This window comes from Prionailurus bengalensis, chromosome C2 (assembly GCF_016509475.1).
Source record: "Prionailurus bengalensis isolate Pbe53 chromosome C2, Fcat_Pben_1.1_paternal_pri, whole genome shotgun sequence".
NCBI classification, from domain to species: domain Eukaryota; kingdom Metazoa; phylum Chordata; class Mammalia; order Carnivora; family Felidae; genus Prionailurus; species Prionailurus bengalensis.
The window spans coordinates 122023541-122046900 of NC_057350.1; the positions used below are offsets into that span (position 1 = coordinate 122023541).

Below are 23360 nucleotides of genomic sequence, written 5' to 3' on the forward strand. Positions count from 1 at the left end.
AGAGCACATTTTTATATAACTCAAAACTCATTGTTCTTTTAGTCAAACATTTAGCCAAAAGAACATTTCCTTTTGATAATAAGAGTAGGGATTTAGAACTCCTTGGAAGAATATTTTCAGTTTAGTACTTTTAAGATGGTTATTTATTCTATCAGAAAAAGCAAGTGTGAATCATCTCTGAAGATGTAGTCTTATTTTTACTGCCAAGTTATAGACTAAAACTCTGTTAACTTTTTACATGGTCATTTATTCTGTATTTTCTGACTCTTAATTAGTCAATAAAAAGTTATGAAAGAGATTTTAGAGAAACTATATTACCTCAGATTGTATTACATTTAGAATTTGAAACAACTTGAAGGAATAGCTAATTAGACTGCAGTCTACTCTTCTATAATTAAGGGTTTACCAAGCCAGTTAATAATTATGCAGGGATATCTTCTGTCATTTTTTAGGCCTGGGATACTGCATTTAAATATTGTAGATTATTTTAATTACCAAATCCTAGGACTGATGTAAAGAGACTAAGCTTAAAATAATAATGGCATATTAATTGACGTGCATATTTACTTTGAATTGGTTTAAAATTGTGTTAGTTTTATACTCACAATTTCTTTTGACTTAACTGCAATATTAGGTTGGACTATAATAAATTTATTGTAATTCTGTTTCTTAAAAATGTATTAACTGCAGCCATAATTTCAAGGACTGTCAACAGAAATGTAAGAAGAAACCTTCAGTAGTGGTAACTTGGATGTCTTTGGATTTTTACACAAAAGTGCTTAAGAGCTGTAGGAGTTTGTTAGAATCTGTTCAGAAACCTGACCTGGAGGCAGTTATTGATAAAGTGGTGAAAATATATGATGCTCTAATTTATATTCACGGTGAGTATAAATACACAGTAGAACAAAACAACCTTTAAAGGTCATCAGTGTAGAATATAACTATTAACTTTTTTTATTTGAGAATTTCTGAAGAATGCTGAGAAAATGCATGGATGCGTATCTTTGTAAAGTCACGTTTAATTTCTTTGGGTTACAGACCTCAGAACATCATCTCTATGTTAAGAACCTTTGTTTATTGAATGCTGTAATTCCACTTGATGTTTAGAACATCTATTTTTATTGAGCAACAAGACACAGTTAAATACGATTAAGGAAAAATTATAATCACCTGTTGTGTGTTTCTGTAGTAAAAACTTCATTTGAAGATCATATACTGGAAGATTTATGTGGAATGCTCTCACTTCCATGGATTCATTCCCATTCTGATGATGGCTCTTTAAAGTTGACTACATTTGCCACTAATCTTCTAGCATTAAGCCAGAGGATTTCTGATAGCTGCTGTAAGTGGTCACAAAATTCTGTGTGTGTGGTTTAACTCATGTCTATATGGGACTTCTAACACATTGCTGTTTTTTTTTTTTTTTCATTAATTTAAAAAGTACATTTTTACCAATTCAAAAAGTAATTAGACATCTAAAAAGTAACAAATTGAAAAAATTATAGGATTTGCACACCCCAAGTATTCTGCCACATTGTTCTCCAAAGATGCCATTCCAGTTTACATTCCTTTTAGCAAAATAGGAGAGAATTTCTGTTGTCTCACATCCTCACTTTGTCAGACTAAAATGTTTGCTGTCAAAAAAAAGAAAAAATGGTAAGGAGTTAACTAAAAGAATTTTTTTTTTTTTTAACTATCTGATGAGTGTGATTTTTAGTTGCATTTCTCTGGTTACATGTAGTAGGATTGTACGTAGATGTTTTTCAGTGCATGTGCTTTATTTTTTAAAAAGGAGCTTTTAATTAAATATATATATTTGAGATGTTACTTGAGTTTATGACAATGGATATATATATATAAATGTGTATGATGTATATAAATATATATGTGTATAAATATAAATGTGTATAAATATATATAAATGTGTATATTGATATGTATATAAGTTAAAATTAATATTTAGAAATAGTTTTTAATAGACTTAATTTTTTCAGCACCACAGGCACAGTCACGGTGTGTGTTTCTTCTAACTTTATTTCCAAGAAGAATATTCCTTGAATGGAGAACAGCAGTTTATAGCTGGGCCCTACAGAGCTCCCACGAAGTAATCCGGGCTAGTTGTGTTAATGGATTTTTTATCTTGTTGCAGCAGCAGAATTCTTGTAACAGAGTTCCCAAGATTCTTATGTATGTATTAATATTTTAATTTGAATATATAACTTGCTTGGAAAGATCATACTGTATGCAAATATATGTATATTGCTGAGTGTATGCAACAAATGTTGCTTTTTGTTTTGAAATTTAAGTTTTCTTCCTTTTAGGCTTTGTCTTACCATTACTTTTCCCCCAAATTAAGCAAGACTATTTAGACCACAAAATTAAGCAAGGTTTAGTTAGTGTATTTTCTTTTTTCTCCCCAGAGATAAAGTCAAAGATGATTCCGACTTTGTCAAGAAAGAATTTGCCTCTATTCTTGGTCAACTTGTCTGTACACTTCATGGCATGTTTCATTTGACAAGTTCTTTAACAGAACCTTTCTCTGAACATGGACATATTGACCTATTCTGTAAGAGCCTAAAAGTCACTTCTCAACATGAATGTTCATCTTCTCAACTAAAAGCTTCTGTTTGCAAGCCATTCCTTTTTCTACTGAAAAAAAAACACCTAGTCCAGTGAAACTTGGTGAGTGATTTGTTATGAGTTATTTAATGTTTTAACATCTTTTTTTTTTTTTTAACTTTATTTATTTTTGAGAGAGATTGAGCACAAGTTGGGGAGGGACAGAGAGAGGGAGAGAATCCCAAGCAGGCTCCGCAGTGTCAGCACATAGCCAGATGTGAGGGTCTGGAACTCACGAACCGTGAAATCATGACCTGAGCTGAAATCAAGAGATGGACGCTTTACCAACTGAGTCACCCAGGTGCCCCTGATTTATTTAACATTTTAAAACCTTTTCTGGGCGCCTGGGTGGCTCAGTCAGTTGAGCGTCTGACTTTGGCTCGGGTCATGTTCTCATGGGTTTAGGCCCCATGTTGGGTTCTGTGCTGATAGCAGAACTCACAAACCGTGAGATCATGACGTGAGCCAAAGTCAAATGCTTAACCGACTGAGCCACCCAGGTGCCCCTAAATCTCTTTTTTAAATCATTAATAGAATTAGCCTGAAGCCTTAAGAAATTAGACTTACTTGATAGATTCAATGGTCATGTAATGGTTATTTATAAATGGGTTGTCTGGCATTAGACCGCATCACAGAACTAACAAGGGAAGTAATTTTTGGATTTTTAAATATTCATGTGATTTGCCGACTTGGGCATACCTGGTGTTTGGTCCAATATCGTGAGGTTCAGTATTCCCTATGCTCTTTAGGGAGACTGGGGAAGCTTCTTAATATGTCTGCTGCCACTACCTTGGATCTTTGGAACTTCAAATAATTAGAAGCTTTGCCCTACTGAGGACTATCTGTAGATTGTATCTTCTTAGTCACTTTTCCACTGGCAATGTTGTATAAGTTTGTTGGAAGCATGAGATTTACACAAATACTTAGAAGATCCATTTGTTTGGGTAGAAAGTTGCAACTTGTTCTCAAGTTTTAAAAATAATTTATAATAGGTAGTTTCCAGGACTCCCTAAATCTTATAATACAGGATTAACAGTAAAGCTAATAGTTCACAGTTTTTTAGATTAGTGAAATGTGCTTTTTAAGTCTGTCTCAGTAAAATATAATGATGTACAAAGTCTTAAGTGAGTAGTCATTTTATAACTTAAAAAAATTCTAAGGGCCCCTGGGTGGCTCAGTCAGTTGAGCATCTGACTTGGGCTCAGGTCATGATCTTGAAGGTTGGTGAGTTCAAGCTCCACATCGGGCTTGCTGCTGTCAGCCTGTCAAGCCCACTTCCAATCCTCTGCCCCCTCTCCCTGCCCCTTCCCCACTTACATGCTCCCCAAAATACATAAATAATTTTTAGAAGTGAGGCACCTGGGTGGCTTATTGGGTTGAGTATCTGCCTTCAGCTCAGGTTATCATTGTGGTTTATGAGTTCAAGCCCCATACCAGGCTCTTTGCTGATAGACCCTGCTTCAGATTCTATCTCCCTTTCTCTCTGCGCCTCCCCCACTCACACTTCTCTCTCTCTCTCTCTCTCTCTCTCTCTCTCTCTCTCTCTCTCCCTCTCTCTCCCTCTCTCCTCAAAAATGAATAAATGTTAAAAAAAATTTTTTTAATTCTAGAATTTTAGATTTAAATTATTTATAACTTTTATTAAGTATAAAGTAAATTTTAATCTGTAAACATTCATTTTAGTCTTCCACAATTTCTACTAATTGAAACTGACATTATAAGCAAGTTAGAATTCTTTGTATATTTATTAATAATATTTTTACTGTAAAACTTTGATATTTGAAGTGTTAATATGAGGTATTATTTGCTCTCGCCCTTTAGCTTTCATAGATAATTTATATCATCTTTGTAAGCACCTTGATTTTAGAGAAGATGAAACAGATGTAAAAACAGTTCTTGGAACTTTATTAAATTTAATGGAAGATCCAGACAAGGATGTTAGAGTGGCTTTTAGTGGAAATATCAAGCATATATTGGAATCCTTGGACTCTGAAGATGGATTTATAAAAGAGGTTGATATTTTTTATTTTTAAACATTTGTGTCTTCATTAATCTGGCTCTAAACTAATTTAACTGATTAATTTTATTATTCTAGCTTTTTGTCTTAAGAATGAAGGAAGCATATACACATGCTCAAATCTCAAGAAATAATGAGTTGAAGGATACCTTGATTCTTACAACAGGGGATATTGGAAGGTATATTTGGCAGTGTTTGTATACTTCCTTTTTTATTTGCCAGGTGTTAAAAATGGTAGTATGAGAGATGTGAAATTATAGAAAAAAATGTGATATCAACATGAATTTTTTATGGATTTCCATTTATATTTGAGATATTGATGATAACCTTTTTTAAATTTTTTAGGGCAGCAAAAGGAGATTTGGTACCTTTTGCACTTTTGCACTTATTGCATTGTTTATTATCCAAGTCAGCATCTGTCTCTGGAGCAGCATACACAGAAATCAGAGCTCTGGTTGCAGCTAAGAGTGTTAAACTGCAGAACTTTTTCAGCCAGTATAAGAAACCCATCTGTCAGGTGAGAGTCAGCACTGGTCTTGACTGCAGTAAATAGCAATACTTTGCAAGAGTTAAAAAACAACAACAACAACAAACAAAAAACCATTTATACTTTTTTTTTGTCTTGCGTTAAAGGGTATATTTTTAAAGGATGTATTCAGTTTATTTAAGAGAACCTAAAACTTACAAGTTCTATATTTTATGATCTTGCTCTAAAGATGTATATTATGAATGGGAGAGGGGAATATCTTTTAGTAATATATTGAATTACTATGCTCTCTTGTTAATCTGTTAAATGCTTTTTTGGGGGAGCCTGGGTGGCTCAGTCAGTTAAGCGTCCAACTCTTGTTTTCAGCTCAGCTCATGATCTCACGCTTCCGTGAGATTGAGCCTCACATTGGACTCTGTGCTGACAGCATCGAGCTGGCTTGGGATTCTCTCTCTGTCCCATCCTAGGTGGAACGTGTGCTAGTGTACATGTGCATGTGCACGCTCTCTCAAAATAAATAAATAAAACTTTAAAGAAAAGAAATGCTTTTCTTTTTGGGGTGCCTAGTTGGCCCAGTTGGGTAAGCATCTGACTTTTGATTTCAGCTCAGGTCATGAACTCACGGTCTTGAGATTGAGCCTTGAGTCAGGCTCTGTATTGACAGCTTGAGGCCTCTTGGGATTTTCTGCCCCTCTCCCCCCCCCCCCCAATAAATAAATTTTTAAAAATGCTTTTCTTTTTTAGCCTTTATTCTACTGATAAACTTTTTTTTTTTTTTAATTTTTTTTTTTTTCAACGTTTATTTATTTTTGGGACAGAGAGAGACAGAGCATGAACAGGGGAGGGACAGAGAGAGAGGGAGACACAGAATCGGAAACAGGCTCCAGGCTCTGAGCCATCAGCCCAGAGCCCGATGCGGGGCTCGAACTCACGGACCGCAAGATCGTGACCTGGTTGAAGTCGGACGCTTAACCGACTGCGCCACCCAGGTGCCCCCTGATAAACTTTTTTATGGCTTGATGTTATATAGAAGGCACTTTAGTTTCTTTTTTTTTTTTTTTTTTTTTTTTATGAAATTTATTGACAAATTGGTTTCCATACAACACCCAGTGCTCATCCCAAAAGGTGCCCTCCTCAATACCCATCACCCACCCTCTCCTCCCTCCCACCGCCCATCAACCCTCAGTTTGTTCTCAGTTTTTAACAGTCTCTTATGCTTTGGCTCTCTCCCATTCTAACCTCTTTTTTTTTTTTTTTTTCCTTCCCCTCCCCCATGGGTTCCTGTTAAGTTTCTCAGGATCCACATAAGAGTGAAACCATATGGTATCTGTCTTTCTCTGTATGGCTTATTTCACTTAGCATCACACTCTCCAGTTCCATCCACGTTGCTACAAAAGGCCATATTTCATTTTTTCTCATTGCCACGTAATATTCCATTGTGTATATAAACCACAATTTCTTTATCCATTCATCAGTTGATGGACATTTAGGCTCTTTCCATAATTTGGCTATTGTTGAGAGTGCTGCTATGAACATTGGGGTACAAGTGCCCCTATGCATCAGTGCTCCTGTATCCCTTGGATAAATTCCTAGCAGTGCTATTGCTGGGTCATAGGGTAGGTCTATTTTTAATTTTCTGAGGAACCTCCACGTTGCTTTCCAGAGCGGCTGCACCACTTTGCATTCCCACCAACAGTGCAAGAGGGTTCCCGTTTCTCCACATCCTCTCCAGCATCTATAGTCTCCTGATTTGTTCATTTTGGCCACTCTGACTGGCGTGAGGTGATACCTGAGTGTGGTTTTGATTTGTATTTCCCTGATAAGGAGCGACGCTGAACATCTTTTCATGTGCCTGTTGGCCATCCGGATGTCTTCTTTAGAGAAGTGTCTATTCATGTTTTCTGCCCATTTCTTCACTGGGTTATTTGTTTTTCGGGTGTGGAGTTTGGTGAGCTCTTTATAGATTTTGGATACTAGCCCTTTGTCCGATATGTCATTTGCGAATATCTTTTCCCATTCCGTTGGTTGCCTTTTAGTTTTGTTGGTTGTTTCCTTTGCTGTGCAGAAGCTTTTTATCTTCATAAGGTCCCAGTAATTCACTTTTGCTTTTAATTCCCTTGCCTTTGGGGATGTGTCGAGTAAGAGATTACTACGGCTGAGGTCAAAGAGGTCTTTTCCTGCTTTCTCCTCTAAGGTTTTGATGGTTTCCTGTCCCACATTTATTTTGAGTTTATTTTTGTGAATGGTGTGAGAAAGTGGTCTAGTTTCAACCAAGAAGGCACTTTAGTTTCTATGTAAGTGATGAATTGCTAAATTCTACTCCTGAAATCGTTGTTACATTATATGTAACTAACTTGTTTTAAATAAAATTAAAATGTATATGTATATAAAAAAAAGAAATCTTTTAAAAAATCATTAAGTTTTGTGAATAGTATAACATAGAGGTTCAGTTTCTTCTTTCTTTGTTTTGGGGGGGTGCAAGTGAGCAAGGGCAGAGAGAGAGAATCCCACAGAGGGGCAGAGAGAGAAGTGGGGCTCACCCAAAGTGGGGCTCATGTTTTTACCTGAAGCAGGACTTCTCTTCACCCGAAGTGGTGCTTGAGCTCACCTGATATGGGGCTGGAGCTCACCCGATGCAGAACTTGAACTCAGGAACCATGAGATCATGACCTGAGCTGAAGTTAGATGCTTCACCAACTGAGATACCCAGGCACCCTAGAAGTTCAGTTTCAGTTTCCTTCATGTGATTATCCAGTTTTCCCAACATCATTTATTGAAGAGATTATCCTTATTAAGTATTCTTAGCTCCCTTGTCCAATATTAGTTGATAGTATATGCAAGGATTTATTTCTGGGTTCTTGATAATGTTCCATTGTTCTATATACCCGTTTTTATGACAGTACCATACTGTTTTGGTTACTGCAGGTTTTGTAGCATAGTTTAAAATTTAGAAAGTGTGATGCTTCCTGCTTTGTTCTTTCTGAGGATTGCTTTGGCTATTTAGAGCCTTTTGAAATTCAGTACATATTGTAGAATTTTTTTTTCTTTTTCTGTGAAAAATGCCATTAAAATTTTGATAGGGAATTCACTGAATATCCAAAATTCCACATTGGATCTCCATAGGGATTACACTAGCATATTTAGATGACTTTGGTAGTATGGATCTTTTATCGATATTCTCTCCCTGTCCTTGAACACAGGATGTCTTTCCATTTACTGTGTTTTCAGTTTCTTTCATCAAAGTCTTACACTTTTTATGCTATAGGTCTTTCAACTCTTGGTTAAATTTATTCCTATATATTTTATTAGTTTTTATGTTATTAAAATGGGATTGTTTTCTTCATTTCTTTTTTGGATATTTTGTTAGTGTATAGATATGCAACTGATTTTTGTATGTTGCTTTTGTGTCCTGCCACTTTACTGAATTTATTAATTACTTCTTTTAATTTTTATTTTAGAGAGAGAGCATGAATGGGGGAAGGTCAGAGAGAGAGGGAGACACAGAATCTGAAACAGGCTCCAGGCTCTGAGCGGTCAGCACAGAGCCCAACGCGGTGCTCAAACTCACGGACCGCAAGATCATGACCTGAGCCGAAGTCGGACGCCCAACCGACTGAGCCACCCAGGCACCTCTATTAATTACTTCTTTATCCACATAACTTTTTGGTGGAGTCTCTAGGATTTTTTCTATATATCATCTTGTCAGCAAATAAAGACAATTTTATTTAAAAACTAAAAAATACATAAATAAAAAAGGTTGATTCAACTCATGGCTGAAAAGTTAGGGATATGTTAAAATACTGGCTTTGCCCTGTTAGGAGTGTGATCCTTAACAAGATACTTAAATTTCTTAACTAAACCTGGTTACTCCATTTGTAAAAGGGAGGTTGTGACATCATCTACTTCTTGAAGGCTGTTACAAAAATCAAGTAAGCTAATTCAGGTAATATGTTTAGGGCATTGATACTATCCTTTATGTTAGCTTAGAAAGTAGTCTTTAAATTTTATTCCTTGTGTATTGGGGCGCCTGGGTGGCTCAGTTGGGTGTCCAACTTCAGCTCAGATCATGTTCTCACCATTTGTGGGTTCAAGCCCCACGTCAGGCTCTGTGCTGACAGCTCAGAGCCTGGAGCCTGCTTCGGATTCTGTCTCCCTCTCTGACACTCCCCTACTCACACTCTGTCTTTCTCTGTCTCTCTCTGTCTCTTTCTGTCAAAAATAAACATTAAAAAAAAAATTTTTTTTAATTTTTTTTTAATATTTTATTTATTTCTGAGACAGAGAGAGAGCATAAGCAGGGGAGGGGCAGAGAGAGAGGGAGACACAGAATCCGAAGCAGGCTCCAGGCTCCAAACTGTCAGCACAGAGTCTGACGCAGGGCTCGAACTCACGAACCGCAAGATCATGACCTGAGCTGAAGTTGGAGGCTTAACTGACTGAGCCACCCACGCACCCCTAAAAATTTTTTTAAATTTCTTCTTTGTGTGAAAAAATTAACAAATTGTTTTGCTCTAGTTTTTAGTAGAATCTCTCCACTCCAGTCAGATGACAGCACTTCCTAGTACTCCATGCCAGAATGCTGAGATGCGGAAACAAGATGTGGCTCACCAGAGAGAAATGGCTTTAAATACCTTGTCTGAAATTGCCAATGTTTTTGACTTTCCTGATCTTAATCGTTTCCTTACTGTAAGTTGCAAAGTGTGGTTGACTTAACTGTTTTCAATTCAGTATTTTGTGTTTATTCCATTCTAGTCTTATTTTTTTTTTTAATTTTTTTTTTCAACGTTTTTAATATATTTTTGGGACAGAGAGAGACAGAGCATGAACGGGGGAGGGGCAGAGAGAGAGGGAGACACAGAATCGGAAACAGGCTCCAGGCTCCGAGCCATCAGCCCAGAGCCTGACGCGGGGCTCGAACTCAAGGACTGCGAGATCGTGACCTGGCTGAAGTCGGACGCTTTACCGACTGCGCCACCCAGGCGCCCCCATTCTAGTCTTATTTTAAAGAAAATCTGGAGCATGTAGATCCTGTATTTTCAAATATGTATGTTTTCTTTTGACTTTGATATGATGTTACTTATGTTATAAAATTTAAGTTCGTGATAGAGTTATTTCTCTATATGGTTTGCTATCCTGAAAATTTAATACTAATTGATTAATGCTGACTAATTCATCTGACTGAACCCTTATGTCTTTAGTGCTATGATTGGTTCCATTGGTAATGCACAGTCTAATATCATTTTTACCTCTAAGGAGTTACAGCAATATAGTACAAAATTATTGGTATATATGATCTTGTGTGAATTCAGATGACAGAGTTTATGGTAGGGAGTGGTTTGGGAAGTCTTTGAAATGTCATTATGGTTAAGGGTTGAAAGATGGAGTAGATTGTCTTCTTACCTTTTCCTAAAGACAAAATTATCATTACTCTTCGTGAATTGTAATAGTGATCCATACTGTTAGGACTGAGTATTTCTCCCTACAACATTATTATATTTTAACAAACTTAAGTTGCTTGTAAATTGGTCAAATCCTGCAAGGAAATATGATAGTATACAGTAAGGATTATAAAGATATTCTTATCTTTTCATTCAGTAATTTCCCTCTGGGAACCAAAAAGTACAGATGTTTATTGAGCATTTTCGAAGTACAAAATTAAACAAAATGCTGAAAAGAAATGTCTAACATTTGGGCTGTAGACCTTGTGGAACCCTTAATATAATAATTGTTAATACTTTGTAGACTATTTTATAATGTTATATTAGTCTTACAGAATTAATTTTAAGTTCAAAGGCATAACACAAGTAAGGTGTAAGCATCTCTGAGGCGAGGGGCCTGATTCTTGTTTATTTTTATATCTCTAGTACCTATGATGATTGACATGTAGTAGGTGTTCTTTAGATACATGTTGAAGGGAATAAATGAAAGGCCAACAATTTTGTGTTTGGAATTGTGTATTTGTTTTATGAGTAAGATCTTAAAGGAAATAGACCAAAATCAAAATAGATTTGTTGCCATTTGAGGATGGTGAGTGCATTAAAATGTTTTTATTTAATATTGCAGCACTTTTAATTTTTTTCAGCTTTTTAATTAAAAAAAAACTTAAAATATTGTATTTATGGTTACTCTTGCTTGTTGTCAAAATCCAAATTAACTCAAATAAAAAATCAAACTTGGAACTTCTGCCTTTAGAGCATGAGTATATTTTAACACATAGTCATGAGAAATTTTCTTCTCTACTTATGTATTGGCTTATACTTCTACATTAGCTGTAATGTGAACTCTGTGCCATCAGAGACCTTGCCTATTTTTTTGCGGCTTTATCCCTAGTGCCTGAATCATAGATGCTTGGTACATATCTGTTAAATGCATAAATGGTGAATTCTGAAATTATATAGATCACATATGGACTCCAAATTTGTTTGGCATTTTAAAATATTTTTGTACACAACTTATGTGAATATGTTATTACCTGGACAAATGTACTTTTTAGTAATTATAGTGTTTCTTTTTCAGAGGACATTACAAGTTCTGCTCCCTGACCTTGCTGCCAAAGCAAGCCCTGCAGCCTCTGCTCTCATTCGAACTTTAGGAAAACAGTTAAATGTCAATCGTAGAGAAATTTTAATAAATAACTTCAAATATATTTTTTCTCATTTGGTCTGTTCCTGTTCCAAGGATGAATTAGAACGTGCCCTTCATTATCTGAAGGTAATTGAATAATTGTGTGTTTTACTCTTTCGTTTAAATTAGCATTATAGGAAAGCTTTTCTAATGTTCTTGTAGGGTGAAGAGTAAATAATTTAGAGCTTATTCTAGAGTAATATAAGTCCAAATGGTATCATGTAAATAAGCTTTGTTTGGGGCCTAGAGGATCATATTAAATAGAAATATTCTTTTGTTATTTTTTTGGTCATTTCACCATAATAGCGTGTGATGATTATCCATTCATGGATCAGGTACTCAACTCATTTCATTTTAGAATTTTTTTTTAAAGTTTATTTATTTTGACAGAGACCCCCTGTATGCACATGCAAGCAGGGAAGAGGCAGAGAGAGAGGGAGAGAAAATTCCAGGCAGGCTTCATGCTGTCCGTGCAGAGCCTAACACAGGGCTTGATCTGAGATCATTACCAGAGCTGAACTCAAGTCAGACATTTAACTGACTGAGCCACTGAGGCTCCCTTAGAAATTTTTTTAAGTTTATTTTTAAATTTTTTTTTTGTAATCTCTGTACCCAGTGTGGGGCTTGAACTCACAACCCCAAGATCAAGAGTCACATGCCCTTTCAACTGAGTCAGCCAGGTGGCCCATATTTTTGAATTTTTAATTAATTGGAACTCTAAGTTGACTAATTATATGCAAGTAATTATATTTATAGGAAGAGGCAATCTCAACTGTGGCATAATGTTAGTGTATTGCTTAGTTTTTTAGTGCTCTGATTATATTTGACTCAGTATTTTGCTAGTTTTTTTAGATTTAAAATTATAGCTTATATGTCTTTTGGGTATCACACTAGCAATGGTATCTTTCAAAAAATATGAAACTATATTGGAGTAGGAGAAACCGTCAGATATGCATATGTGACTACTATTTTCTCTGATGTTAATTATTTCATGTGTTTCATGATATGGCAGCAATAGATTCCTTTCTGCATGAGAATTATTGAATATTGAGTATTTTTATTCATTTTGAGGAAGAAAATCTGTTTTGTAGAGATAGAATGACAATAGTAGAGTGTTTTCCTGTAGAGATAGAATGATAATAATAGAGTATTTTCCTGCATGTCAGAAGTTACTAAAGAATTTATATGGATCATTTCAGTCCTTACAGTTATCCAATAAGATAAAGATGCTATTATTTTTCCATTTTATAGATGAGAAAACCAAAACAGGGAGAGGTCAGATTAGGTAACTTGTCCAGGTCACAACACAACTAATAAGTGACAAAACTGGAATTTAAGGGGCACCTGGGTGGCTCAGTCAGAGTCTAACTCGGGTCATGATCAAGCCCTGCATCGGGGGCCCTGCATTGACAGTGCAGAGCCTGCTTGGTATTCTCTGTCTACCTCTCCTTCTGCCCCTCCCCTGTTCACGCTCTGTCTCTCTCTCTGAAAATTAAAAAATGATAATAAAACAAACAAACCTGGAATTTAAATTCAGGCAGTCTGACCACAAAGACTGTTCTAAGCCACTATATTATATTTTCTCCTAGGGGTTATGTGTCTATGAATAATGAGTTGATGATATTTTAAGAAAACTGACTTTTTGAAATTTTATTTGAAAGTGAAGTTTAATTACTTTCCTCATTACCTGTACCCCATGGGAGATGTACCTGGAGAAATCAAGATTAGAATCCCTTTTTCTTTCTTTTTTTTTTATTTAAATTTATTTATTTTTGAGGGAGAGAACAAGTGTTTGTGAGCATGAGCGCGAGTGGGGGAGGGACAGAGGGAAAGGGAGGAGAGAGACAATCCTAAGCAGGCTCTGCACTGTCAGCACATAGCCCCATGTGGGGCTTGAACTCATGAACTATGAGATCATGGCCTGAGCTGAAATCAAGAGTTGGATGCTTAACAACTGAGCCACCCAGGTGCCCCTAGAATCACTTTCCAATACCTTTTATTTTTTTATTTTTATTTTTTTAATTTTTTTAACGTTTATTTATTTTTGAGACAGAGAGAGACAAAGCATGAATGGGGGAGGGTCAGAGAGAGGGAGACACAGAATCTGAAACAGGCTCCAGGCTCTGAGCTGTCAGCACAGAGCCTGACGCGGGGCTCGAACTCACGGACCGCAAGATCATGACCCGAGCCTAAGTCGGCCGCTTAACCAACTGAGCCACCCAGGCACCCCTCCAATACCTTTTAAAATTACCATCAATAGGGGTAACTGGATGGCTCAGTTGGTTAAGCACCTGACTTCAGCTTAGGTCATGATCTCACAGTTCGTGAGTTCGAGCCCCACATCAGGCTCTGTGCTGTCAGTGCAGAGCCCACTTGGGATACTCTGTCCCCCTCTGTCTTCCCCTTCCCCATGTGCACTGTCACTCTCTCGAAAATGAACAAACACTAAAAAATAAAAAACAAAATTTAAATACCATAAGTAAATTTTGTCACATGATCTAGAGCTCCTGATTTACTAATATACTTATTTCCAAAATCTTTTTTTTTTTTTTTTTAAATGTGTCTTTGGATTAGAATGAAACAGAAATTGAATTGGGAAGCCTATTGAGACAAGATTTCCAAGGACTGCATAATGAATTATTGCTACGTATTGGAGAACACTATCAACAGGTTTTCAATGGTTTGTCAATACTTGCATCATTTGCATCTAGTGATGATCCATATCAGGGCCCCAGAGAGATCACATCTCCGGAGTTAATGGTAAGGAATATGTTATATGAGTTTTTGTTTGTTTCTTGCCTTTTTGTAGCTTAATTGTGAGATTGGAGAAATAGATATTGTATGCATTTTCCAGATGCTAGAGATTTGTTTAAATTTCAGGCTGAGATTTTTATTTTAGAAAGGTTGAGGATTTAAATTATGGTCATACAAGGTATTAACAAAATATATTAGTGTTGAAAAATATGTTTCCAAATGATTATGGATTTTATTTTTTCACAGGGTAAAAATGTTCAAATTAATTTTTATTCACTACTTTTTAACTATAGATTGGAATACATTTGTGCTGTGCCCCCCTTCCCCTACCTCCAACTACCTCTTTGGCACAACATACTAATTTTGTCAATTCTATTTTTAAAATCCATTGTTATATTTAAGGGAAAGTTGGAACACATGTTATCCCCTCTTTCCCTCTCTTAAATGTTTAGTCACTTTACTTCATGTGAAAAAATATGTATATATCCTATTTTTTCTTTTGATTGCCCTCATTCCTTCAAGAGACTCCAAGGTCTATCAGCAAAATATCTTCAGAGATTTCTATGTTTGCTTTCTCATTTCCCATTCATTCTTTAGTTCATTTTAATTTGTTTTTGTTCTCACTATTCTACTGAAATTCTTGTCCATGTCAGAAACAGTCTGCCTGATGTCAAATCCAATGGTCACTTCTCTTCCTATCTTATTTCACCTTTCAGTGGTATTCAGTACAATTGACCATCCCTTCTCATATGGCATCTCTTATACTATACTTTTTTTATTTTCTTTTTTTTCCCCACTGTCTACTTATTCATTCTTAGTCTTTACTGGCTCTTTCCTCTACTTTATCCTCTAAATGTTAGATTGATTCAGGACTATGTAATTGGGTCTTTTTGTCTATTCTTTCCTTAAATGAGAGAGAATCTGGTCTCATCTGGTACTTTGCTTGATTTGATTTATATTTTGATGATTTCATTGTTGAAATTCCAATCCTGACCTCTCCTGAGCTTTGGACTTGTGGATTTATGTAAGTTAGGTCCTGGCAGGAAACGGATGGCACACACAAAAATGTTTAACCGAAAATAGTTTCATGAAGGGCTATTTTCATTGTCTTGGGCAAGGTTAAGAGAACCAGCAGGAAATGTTAAGGAATATAGGGACTAGGAATAGCAGAAAATTTATGCTCCCCATAGTCCTGGCCAAGAAGAAGAAATGTTATTGACAGAACCTGGTTGAAAGCTTAGAGCCATGGTTCAGGGAGAAGGTTGTCATTGTAGAGTGTAGACAGTTCCAGAACCACCTCAAAACCCAGAGGGAGCAGGAATTTTAAACCCCTTGCTCTTTTCTCCTAATCCCTGTTCCCCTGTGGTGCTTCCTGTTGACTGAATTCATTGGGAAGCCAGATGAAAGGGATCTTGAGTAATGAAATCTGGTTAGCTTCTCAAGCACAGAACAGGCCAGAGAATGGATCTGGAGAGAGGATGGCAAACAGCCTCTCCAGCTTCCTCTTTGTCATCTCTACTTGTCTATCTTAGTAAACATCTAAAGTCCAAACATAACGTGTCTGTTAGAAATCTTCATTTTCCCTCCCCTAACCTGTTTCTCTCCTTGGTTTTTTTTTTCCTTTTTTTTTTTTTTTAATTTTTTTCAACATTTATTTATTTTTGGGACAGAGAGAGACAGAGCATGAACGGGGGAGGGGCAGAGAGAGAGGGAGACACAGAATCGGAAACAGGCTCCAGGCTCTGAGCCATCAGCCCAGAGCCCGACGCGGGGCTCGAACTCATGGGCCGTGAGATCCTGACCTGGCTGAAGTCGGACGCTTAACCGACTGCGCCACCCAGGCGCCCCCTTTTTTTTCCTTTTTTAAATTTTATTTTTTAAAATTACATCCAAATTATTTAGCATAAAGTGCAACAATGATTTCAGGAGTAGATTCCTAAGTGCCCCTTACCCATTTAGCCCATCCCCCCTCCCACAACCCCTCCAGTAACGCTCAGTTTGTTCCATATTTATGAGTCTCTTCTGTTTTGTCCCCCTCCCTGTTTTTATATTATGTTTGTTTCCCTTCCCTTATGGTCATCTGTTTTGTCTCTTAAAGTCCTCATATGAGTGAAGTCATATGATATTTGTCTTTCTCTGACTGACTAATTTCACTTAGCATAATACCCTCCAGTTCCATCCACGTAGTTGCAAATGGCAAGATTTCATTCTTTTTGATTGCCGAGTAACACTCCACTGTATATATATAACACATGTTCTTTCTCCATTCATCCATCAATGGATATTTGGGCTCTTTCCATGCTTTGGCTATTGTTGATAGTGCTGCTGTAAACATGGGGGTGCATATGTCCCTTCGAAACAGCACACCCGTATCCCATGGATAAATGCCTAGTAGTGCAATTGCTGGGTCGTAGGGTAGTTCTATTTTTAGTTTTTTGAGGAACTTCCATACTGTTTGCCAGAGTGGCTGCACCAGCTTGCATTCCCATCTCCTGGTCTTTTCTATTTCAGGAAATGGTACCACTGTCTACCTAGTTGCTCAGATCATAACTTGGGAGGCATTCATGAGCCCTCCAGTTTCTTCATCCTTCATAATTAAGTGTTAGCAAACCCTAGCAAGTCTATCTCCAAAGTATATTTTTCATTCTCTGCTGCCACTACCCTCTTATAAGTGACTATCATCTTTCTTGGAGACAACTACAAAAACCTAACTGTTCTCTCCTTTCACTCTTCCCTCCTTATGTCTTTAGTCACTTATTTACACAGCATTGATATGCTCTTTTTGTAGGTAATACAAATTCATATCATTCCCCTGTCTAAATTCCTTTTATGGTTTTTGTTGCTCTTAAAATGAAATCTATAAGCTTTATGTGATTGACGTACCTTTCCACCCTCATATTATGTAACACTTTTCTTCCTTTCTTGTTTTTTTTGTTGTGGTTTTTAAAAATATCAAGATTTTTTCTGTGTCAGTGCCTTTGCCTTAGTCTCTTTACTTGGAATAATCTTCCTCATTCTTTAGCTCTCAGAGTTTTCTGATCACCCTACCTAAACTCCCACATCCCAATTCTTCTCTATCATGTGATAAGGGTGTTTTTCCCTTAGCACTTATCTCAACCTTATTTATATATTTATTGAATGTCTTCTACTCGTATTAGTCTCCCATGTTAGCTAATAGGAGGAAAGTGACTTTGCTGATCTTGCCACCTATACCTGGCACCATATTCTAGACATACATAATACATATTTAGTGAGTGGCAGATTAATGAATTATTGTCTAAATGCAAGAGCTTTACAATTAGAATGTTGGCAGACTGTGAGTGCCATCTATATCTGCTTTTCATTTAAGAAGCATGAGCTGGATCCATGTGATTGGTGAATTGTGGCTTATTAAGCCTAAAATGAGTTTTAATCCAAATCAGAAGTTTGCAAATTAAGTGTAATTTAGATTGACAAACATGATTCTCTGTGCTTGGCAAGAAAAAAGTTTGTCCTAATATCTAATATGGAGAGACATGATCAACACCTAACTTTCTACTATGTGCTAGTACACATCCACCTACCCCTCTCTCCTCTTGGCATTGTATGTAATCTGTAGATACCTAAATCAGGTGCCTCAACATCAACCAATGCAACTTAATTGTGGAGTTGGAAAATGCTTTGCCACTCCTCTCCTGCTTTTTGTGCCCCCTTCCTTGCCCATTTATAAATATTTTAATATTCTTTGCAGGGTACTTGCATTCCTAGTTTGTAATAATATTAACAACTTAAATGTAACACTTTACTATATTCTTTTTTTTCCCCAAAAAAGGCTTTATTACGTACAGAGGAGAGGGGTTCAGTCCTTCTTGGCTGATGCTTTCATCCTGGCTGCCAGGACGTTGCTCAGCTCCTCTCTCTTACTCTTGGTACAGATGTGTGTGTGTCCCTACCCTTTTCTTGATGAACTTGAAATTGCACTTGTCCTTGGAAACCTTGAGCAGCTCCATTGCACAGGGTGAAGCTACACACCTCTCAGATCACGTGCCACACAAACTTGGTGTGGTTGATGAGGCGCCTGCAGCAGCTGCTACACCTCAACTTGTTCATGCTCTTAGTCACCTTGTAGCTCTCGTTGAGGCCAATGCCCAGAGGGTAGAGCAGAGCCATGGCTGCTGCTCCCCATAATGGCTCCTGCTGCAGAAGCAACACTTTACTATATTCTTAGTGCTTAATGTATGTTATCTTACTTAATCTCTATAACAACTCTGTGCAATAGATGTTCTCATTTTACAGACTCAGAGGAGTTAAGTAACTTACCCAGCATCACACACTAGGTAGGGCAAAATTGGGATTCAAACCCAGGTTTGGCTGACTTAAAGCCCATACCCTTTCCTCCAGGATCCTCTTTCAAGAAAAAATTAATCCTATTCCCTTTTACCAGTGTTACCTCAGATGATACTGACCTCTGTTTCAGACCGATGTTCTAGCAGCTTATTTTTTCCTTATTCAAGTACTTTTTTTTTCTGTCTTAGCTCTAAATGTTCTAGATAAGGACACTTCGTCTTTTTCCATTCTTATAACAATTAAATATCCTCTCCACTCTGGGTCCTTGTGTGAGTCACATCCTGAGGATCCCACCCCAGCACACTCCATAATTCAAAAGCTCACAGGTTTTTTATTGTAGAGTACTGTTTAATCATATTTTGTCTTGGTGATTATAAATCAGCTTCACTAATTTTTTTTTTTTAATTTTTTTTTTTTCAACGTTTATTTATTTTTGGGACAGAGAGAGACAGAGCATGAACGGGGGAGGGGCAGAGAGAGAAGGAGACACAGAATCAGAAACAGGCTCCAGGCTCTGAGCCATCAGCCCAGAGCCCGACGCGGGGCTCGAACTCCCGGACCGCGAGATCGTGACCTGGCTGAAGTCGGACGCTTAACCGACTGCGCCACCCAGGCGCCCCAGCTTCACTAATTTTTAAAATACTAGATGTGAAAATACATATTTTTAGAGAAAATTCACCAAGTGCTTACTTCCAGTACTCTAACATAGTTAGGTAATATAGAAATGATGTTAGTTGAATAAATTATTACTGATTTATGAAATTTGATCTGTATAAAACTTACATAAAATCTGTTTTATGTGTTTCTTTTTTTTTCATTAGGCTGATTACTTGCAACCTAAGTTGTTGGGAATTTTGGCCTTTTTTAACATGCAGTTACTGAGCTCCAGTGTTGGCATTGAAGATAAGAAAATGGTAGGTACTGATAGTTAAGTTGCAAAGTTCTGGAATTCATATAGAATACAAAGGAGATATGACTTTGGCTTGTAGCTACAAACATTCAAAGATGATAAATAAACATGACATTCTGAATCCTTATTTTCCTTTATAGGCTTTTAGGGACTCTAAAAAGAGGAATTATATTGCTTATAGTTCTTTTGTTTATAAAGGACCAAAAACCCGACCCAAACTGGCTTAAAAGAATTTATTGGCTCTGTGACTAAAAGTGTAAGAATAATATAGCTTTGGGCATAACTTAGCTTTGGATACAGTGTTCTCAGAATTCATCTCTTAGCTCAAATTCCCCTGGATTGACTTTGTACATAAGTGCCAGGTGATGACCCCAATGGCATCAGGCTCATGACCTCACCCCGTCTAGCTCAGTGGGAAGAAAAGAGACCAGCAGTCTCTGATAGCTCAAACAAAAGTTGCATAATTGAGTTCATTGGTCCAAATTGGTGTGTTATGAGTTATGGCCCATGGTGTTTTTGAAAACTGAAAATTGTTAAGTTATGTAAAGTTAAGTAACTTCAGTATCTATTGATTTATGTTTAAATGTGTTTGGCACAGGGCACCTTGGTGGCTCAGTAAGTTGGGCATCCGAGTCTTGATTTCAACTCAGATCATGATCCCACAGTCGGGAGATCAAGCCCCAGGTCAGGCTCTGTGCTGAGTGTGTAGCCTGCTTGGGATTCTCTTTCTCCCTCTCCCCCACCTGCATGCTTGTTCTCTCAAAAAAAAAAAATAAATAAATAAATGCATTTGGCACAGTGAAGTTTCAGTATGACTGCTGTAACAGTTGGTCACAACTGGAAATTTTTGTTCCTAGATTGAGTTAGAATTTTAGTACTGATTAAATTTCCCTTTTTATTGTTTTCCATCTTTGCAGTCAGTAAAATTACAGTAAAAAAAATCTGAGTGGAAGCTTTTATTTCAGTCTATACTCTTCTCTTAATAACCTTGAGGAACCAGGAAAGACATGATACAATATTAAATTCTAATTCAGCAGCCAATACTTACTCTGTTGGTGTCAACTGGTAAATTTAATCCCCTAGGTAACTTCTGTTCTGTCTCCATGGAATCTTTTTTTTATTTTAAGAGAGAGAGAGCACATGTCAGTGTGGGGGAGGGGTGGAGAGAGAGAGAGAGGGAGAGAGAGAGACAAAATCCTAAGCAGGCTCTGTGCTGTCAGCACTGAGCCAGATGTGGGGCCTAATCCCACGGCCCTGGGATCATGACCTGAGCCGAAATCAAGAGTCCAACAATGCTCAACCAACTGAACCACCCAGGTGAAGCTTGTATGTTTTGGCACAGAGGTAAGGTTTACTAGAGTGTTTCTTTACCCTTTCATTAGAACCTGGAGCTGTTGATACAAGTCCCGATTCTGTGTTCCACATACAGTAAAATGTGTACATTATTTTGGGGGTATGTCATCAGTTATTTGTTTATTTTACTAAATTCAGAGTATGTTGAAATTAGTACCATTAGGACAGAAATGCATGTGCCGCATAGGAATTTGGGATGAACAGGAAGAAAATTAAACAATAAGTATTAATGTTCTTAATAAATTTGAAAATTACGGTTCTAAAGGACCACCAGGACAAAAATAACAAATTACCTTCACAAGAGAAAAAAAACACCAGAACTCAGCTTGTATTTTTCAAGTTCATTACTTACATAAGAATTTGAACAGAATGAACTGACCAACATTTAGACATTGTGTTGCCAGATATAGGTACTACTCTGAGATGTGGGTGGGATGTACTTTACCTTAGGGCTCATCTGCTCCTGTGGACTTGTTTATAGGCTTTACTTTAAATCCCTACTTACTTTATAGGCTTTGAATAGTTTGATGTCTTTGATGAAGTTGATGGGACCAAAACATGTCAGTTCTGTGAGGGTGAAGATGATGACCACGCTAAGAACTGGCCTGAGATTCAAGGATGATTTTCCTGAATTGTGTTGCAGGTAAATGACTGCCTGAGTTCATTAGAGTATTTGCATTTCCCAGTAGCACTAACTTGAATTCTTATCTCTTTGAGGGATTCAGACTGTGAGTAATAAAGATGGAAAGAATACTTGTATTGAAAGGGAATATGTTTACTTCTTTAAAGATACACTAGTGTGCAATCTTTTAACATACTGGGAAATAGTATAATGAACCCCTCCATACCTATTTCCCAACCTCAGCAGTTATCAACATTACTAATCTTACTTAACTGACCACCTCCACCTATTGTTAGTTGGAATGATTTAAAGAGAACCCCAGTATCAAATCACTGTACTTAGAAATACCTCTGATGTATCTAATGGGTAAAGCATTAAAAAAAAAAAAAAAATACAACCATCGTGAATTATTACACTTAGCAGAATTAATAGGAATTCCTTAATATCATCTAAAACTCAGTCCATATTTAGATTTCCCCAAGTGTCTCAAAGATTGTTTTCCCAAAGGTGTTGGTTTGTTTGAATAAGAATCCAAATAAGGTGCATGTGTCACACATGTGGTTGTTTGGCCCCTTAAATATCTTTTAAAAACAGATTCACTCCTTAAGACCCTTTCCCACACTTTTTTCAGGCCATTGAGATTTTGGCATATGGGATTTCTAATTTAATTTGACTTAATATCATTTCAGTGTTACTACTAACAGACTACTCAATGCAGTTTAAGCTTTTTGAAGGTCCTTTTTTCCTTTATTTGTTTCTTTCTTACATATGGATTTTTGTTTTTTTCAGAGGTCCTTTTGTCCTTAAGACTGTACCTATTGGAGATGGAGAGTCTGAATAATACGTTTTATTTTTTATTTTTTTTAATTTTTTTTTTCAACGTTTATTTATTTTTGGGACAGAGAGAGACAGAGCATGAACAGGGGAGGGGCAGAGAGAGAGGGAGACAAGAATCGGAAACAGGCTCCAGGCTCTGAGCCATCAGCCCAGAGCCTGACGCGGGGCTCGAACTCACGGACCGCGAGATCGTGACCTGGCTGAAGTCGGACGCTTAACCGACTGCGCCACCCAGGCGCCCCAGAATAATACGTTTTAAAGTCATGTGAAGCAGTTCTCTTCTGTGTACATATGCCACCCACTTGATATTAAGTTAGGTTTAGTTGTTTTAGTTTGTTTAAAATTTTTAGAAGTGCTTTTTTTCCCTCTTTAAATTCATGTAAAACATAAACATTGTCTGAAATTCAAATTTGTGAATCTAGCTTTAATTTCTGATCATGATAAGTATCTATTTTTCTTAATTTTTGTATAATTCTCCTCTTTTTAAAAGTATAAACCAGGGGCGCCTGGGTGGCGCAGTCGGTTAAGCGTCCGACTTCAGCCAGGTCACGATCTCGCGGTCCGGGAGTTCGAGCCCTGCGTCAGGCTCTGGGCTGATGGCTCAGAGCCTGGAGCCTGTTTCCGATTCTGTGTCTCCTTCTCTCTCTGCCCCTCCCCCGTTCATGCTCTGTCTCTCTCTGTCCCAAAAATAAATAAACGTTGAAAAAAAAAATTAAAAATAAAAAAAATAAAAATATAAACCAAATGCACACACACTCACACCCTTATTTTCCTATGAACCCTGCCCCAAAAGGGAGCATATTATAAGCAC

General features: G+C 37.1%; 1 protein-coding gene and 1 pseudogene across 1 annotated transcript in view; one reads left to right on the forward strand and one right to left on the reverse strand.

The window, feature by feature from the left end:
* Positions 1 to 23360, forward strand: part of ATR (ATR serine/threonine kinase) — a 106898-nt gene that overhangs the window by 15911 nt on the left and 67627 nt on the right. The window contains 13 exon segments of the mRNA XM_043595227.1: positions 682 to 881; positions 1190 to 1342; positions 1995 to 2187; positions 2421 to 2659; positions 2662 to 2682; positions 4441 to 4631; positions 4715 to 4815; positions 4982 to 5153; positions 9639 to 9809; positions 11640 to 11834; positions 14322 to 14507; positions 19649 to 19741; positions 21603 to 21733. Coding sequence (XP_043451162.1) covers positions 682 to 881; positions 1190 to 1342; positions 1995 to 2187; positions 2421 to 2659; positions 2662 to 2682; positions 4441 to 4631; positions 4715 to 4815; positions 4982 to 5153; positions 9639 to 9809; positions 11640 to 11834; positions 14322 to 14507; positions 19649 to 19741; positions 21603 to 21733 — 2046 coding nt within the window.
* On the reverse strand, positions 18307 to 18669 carry LOC122491907 (annotated as a pseudogene).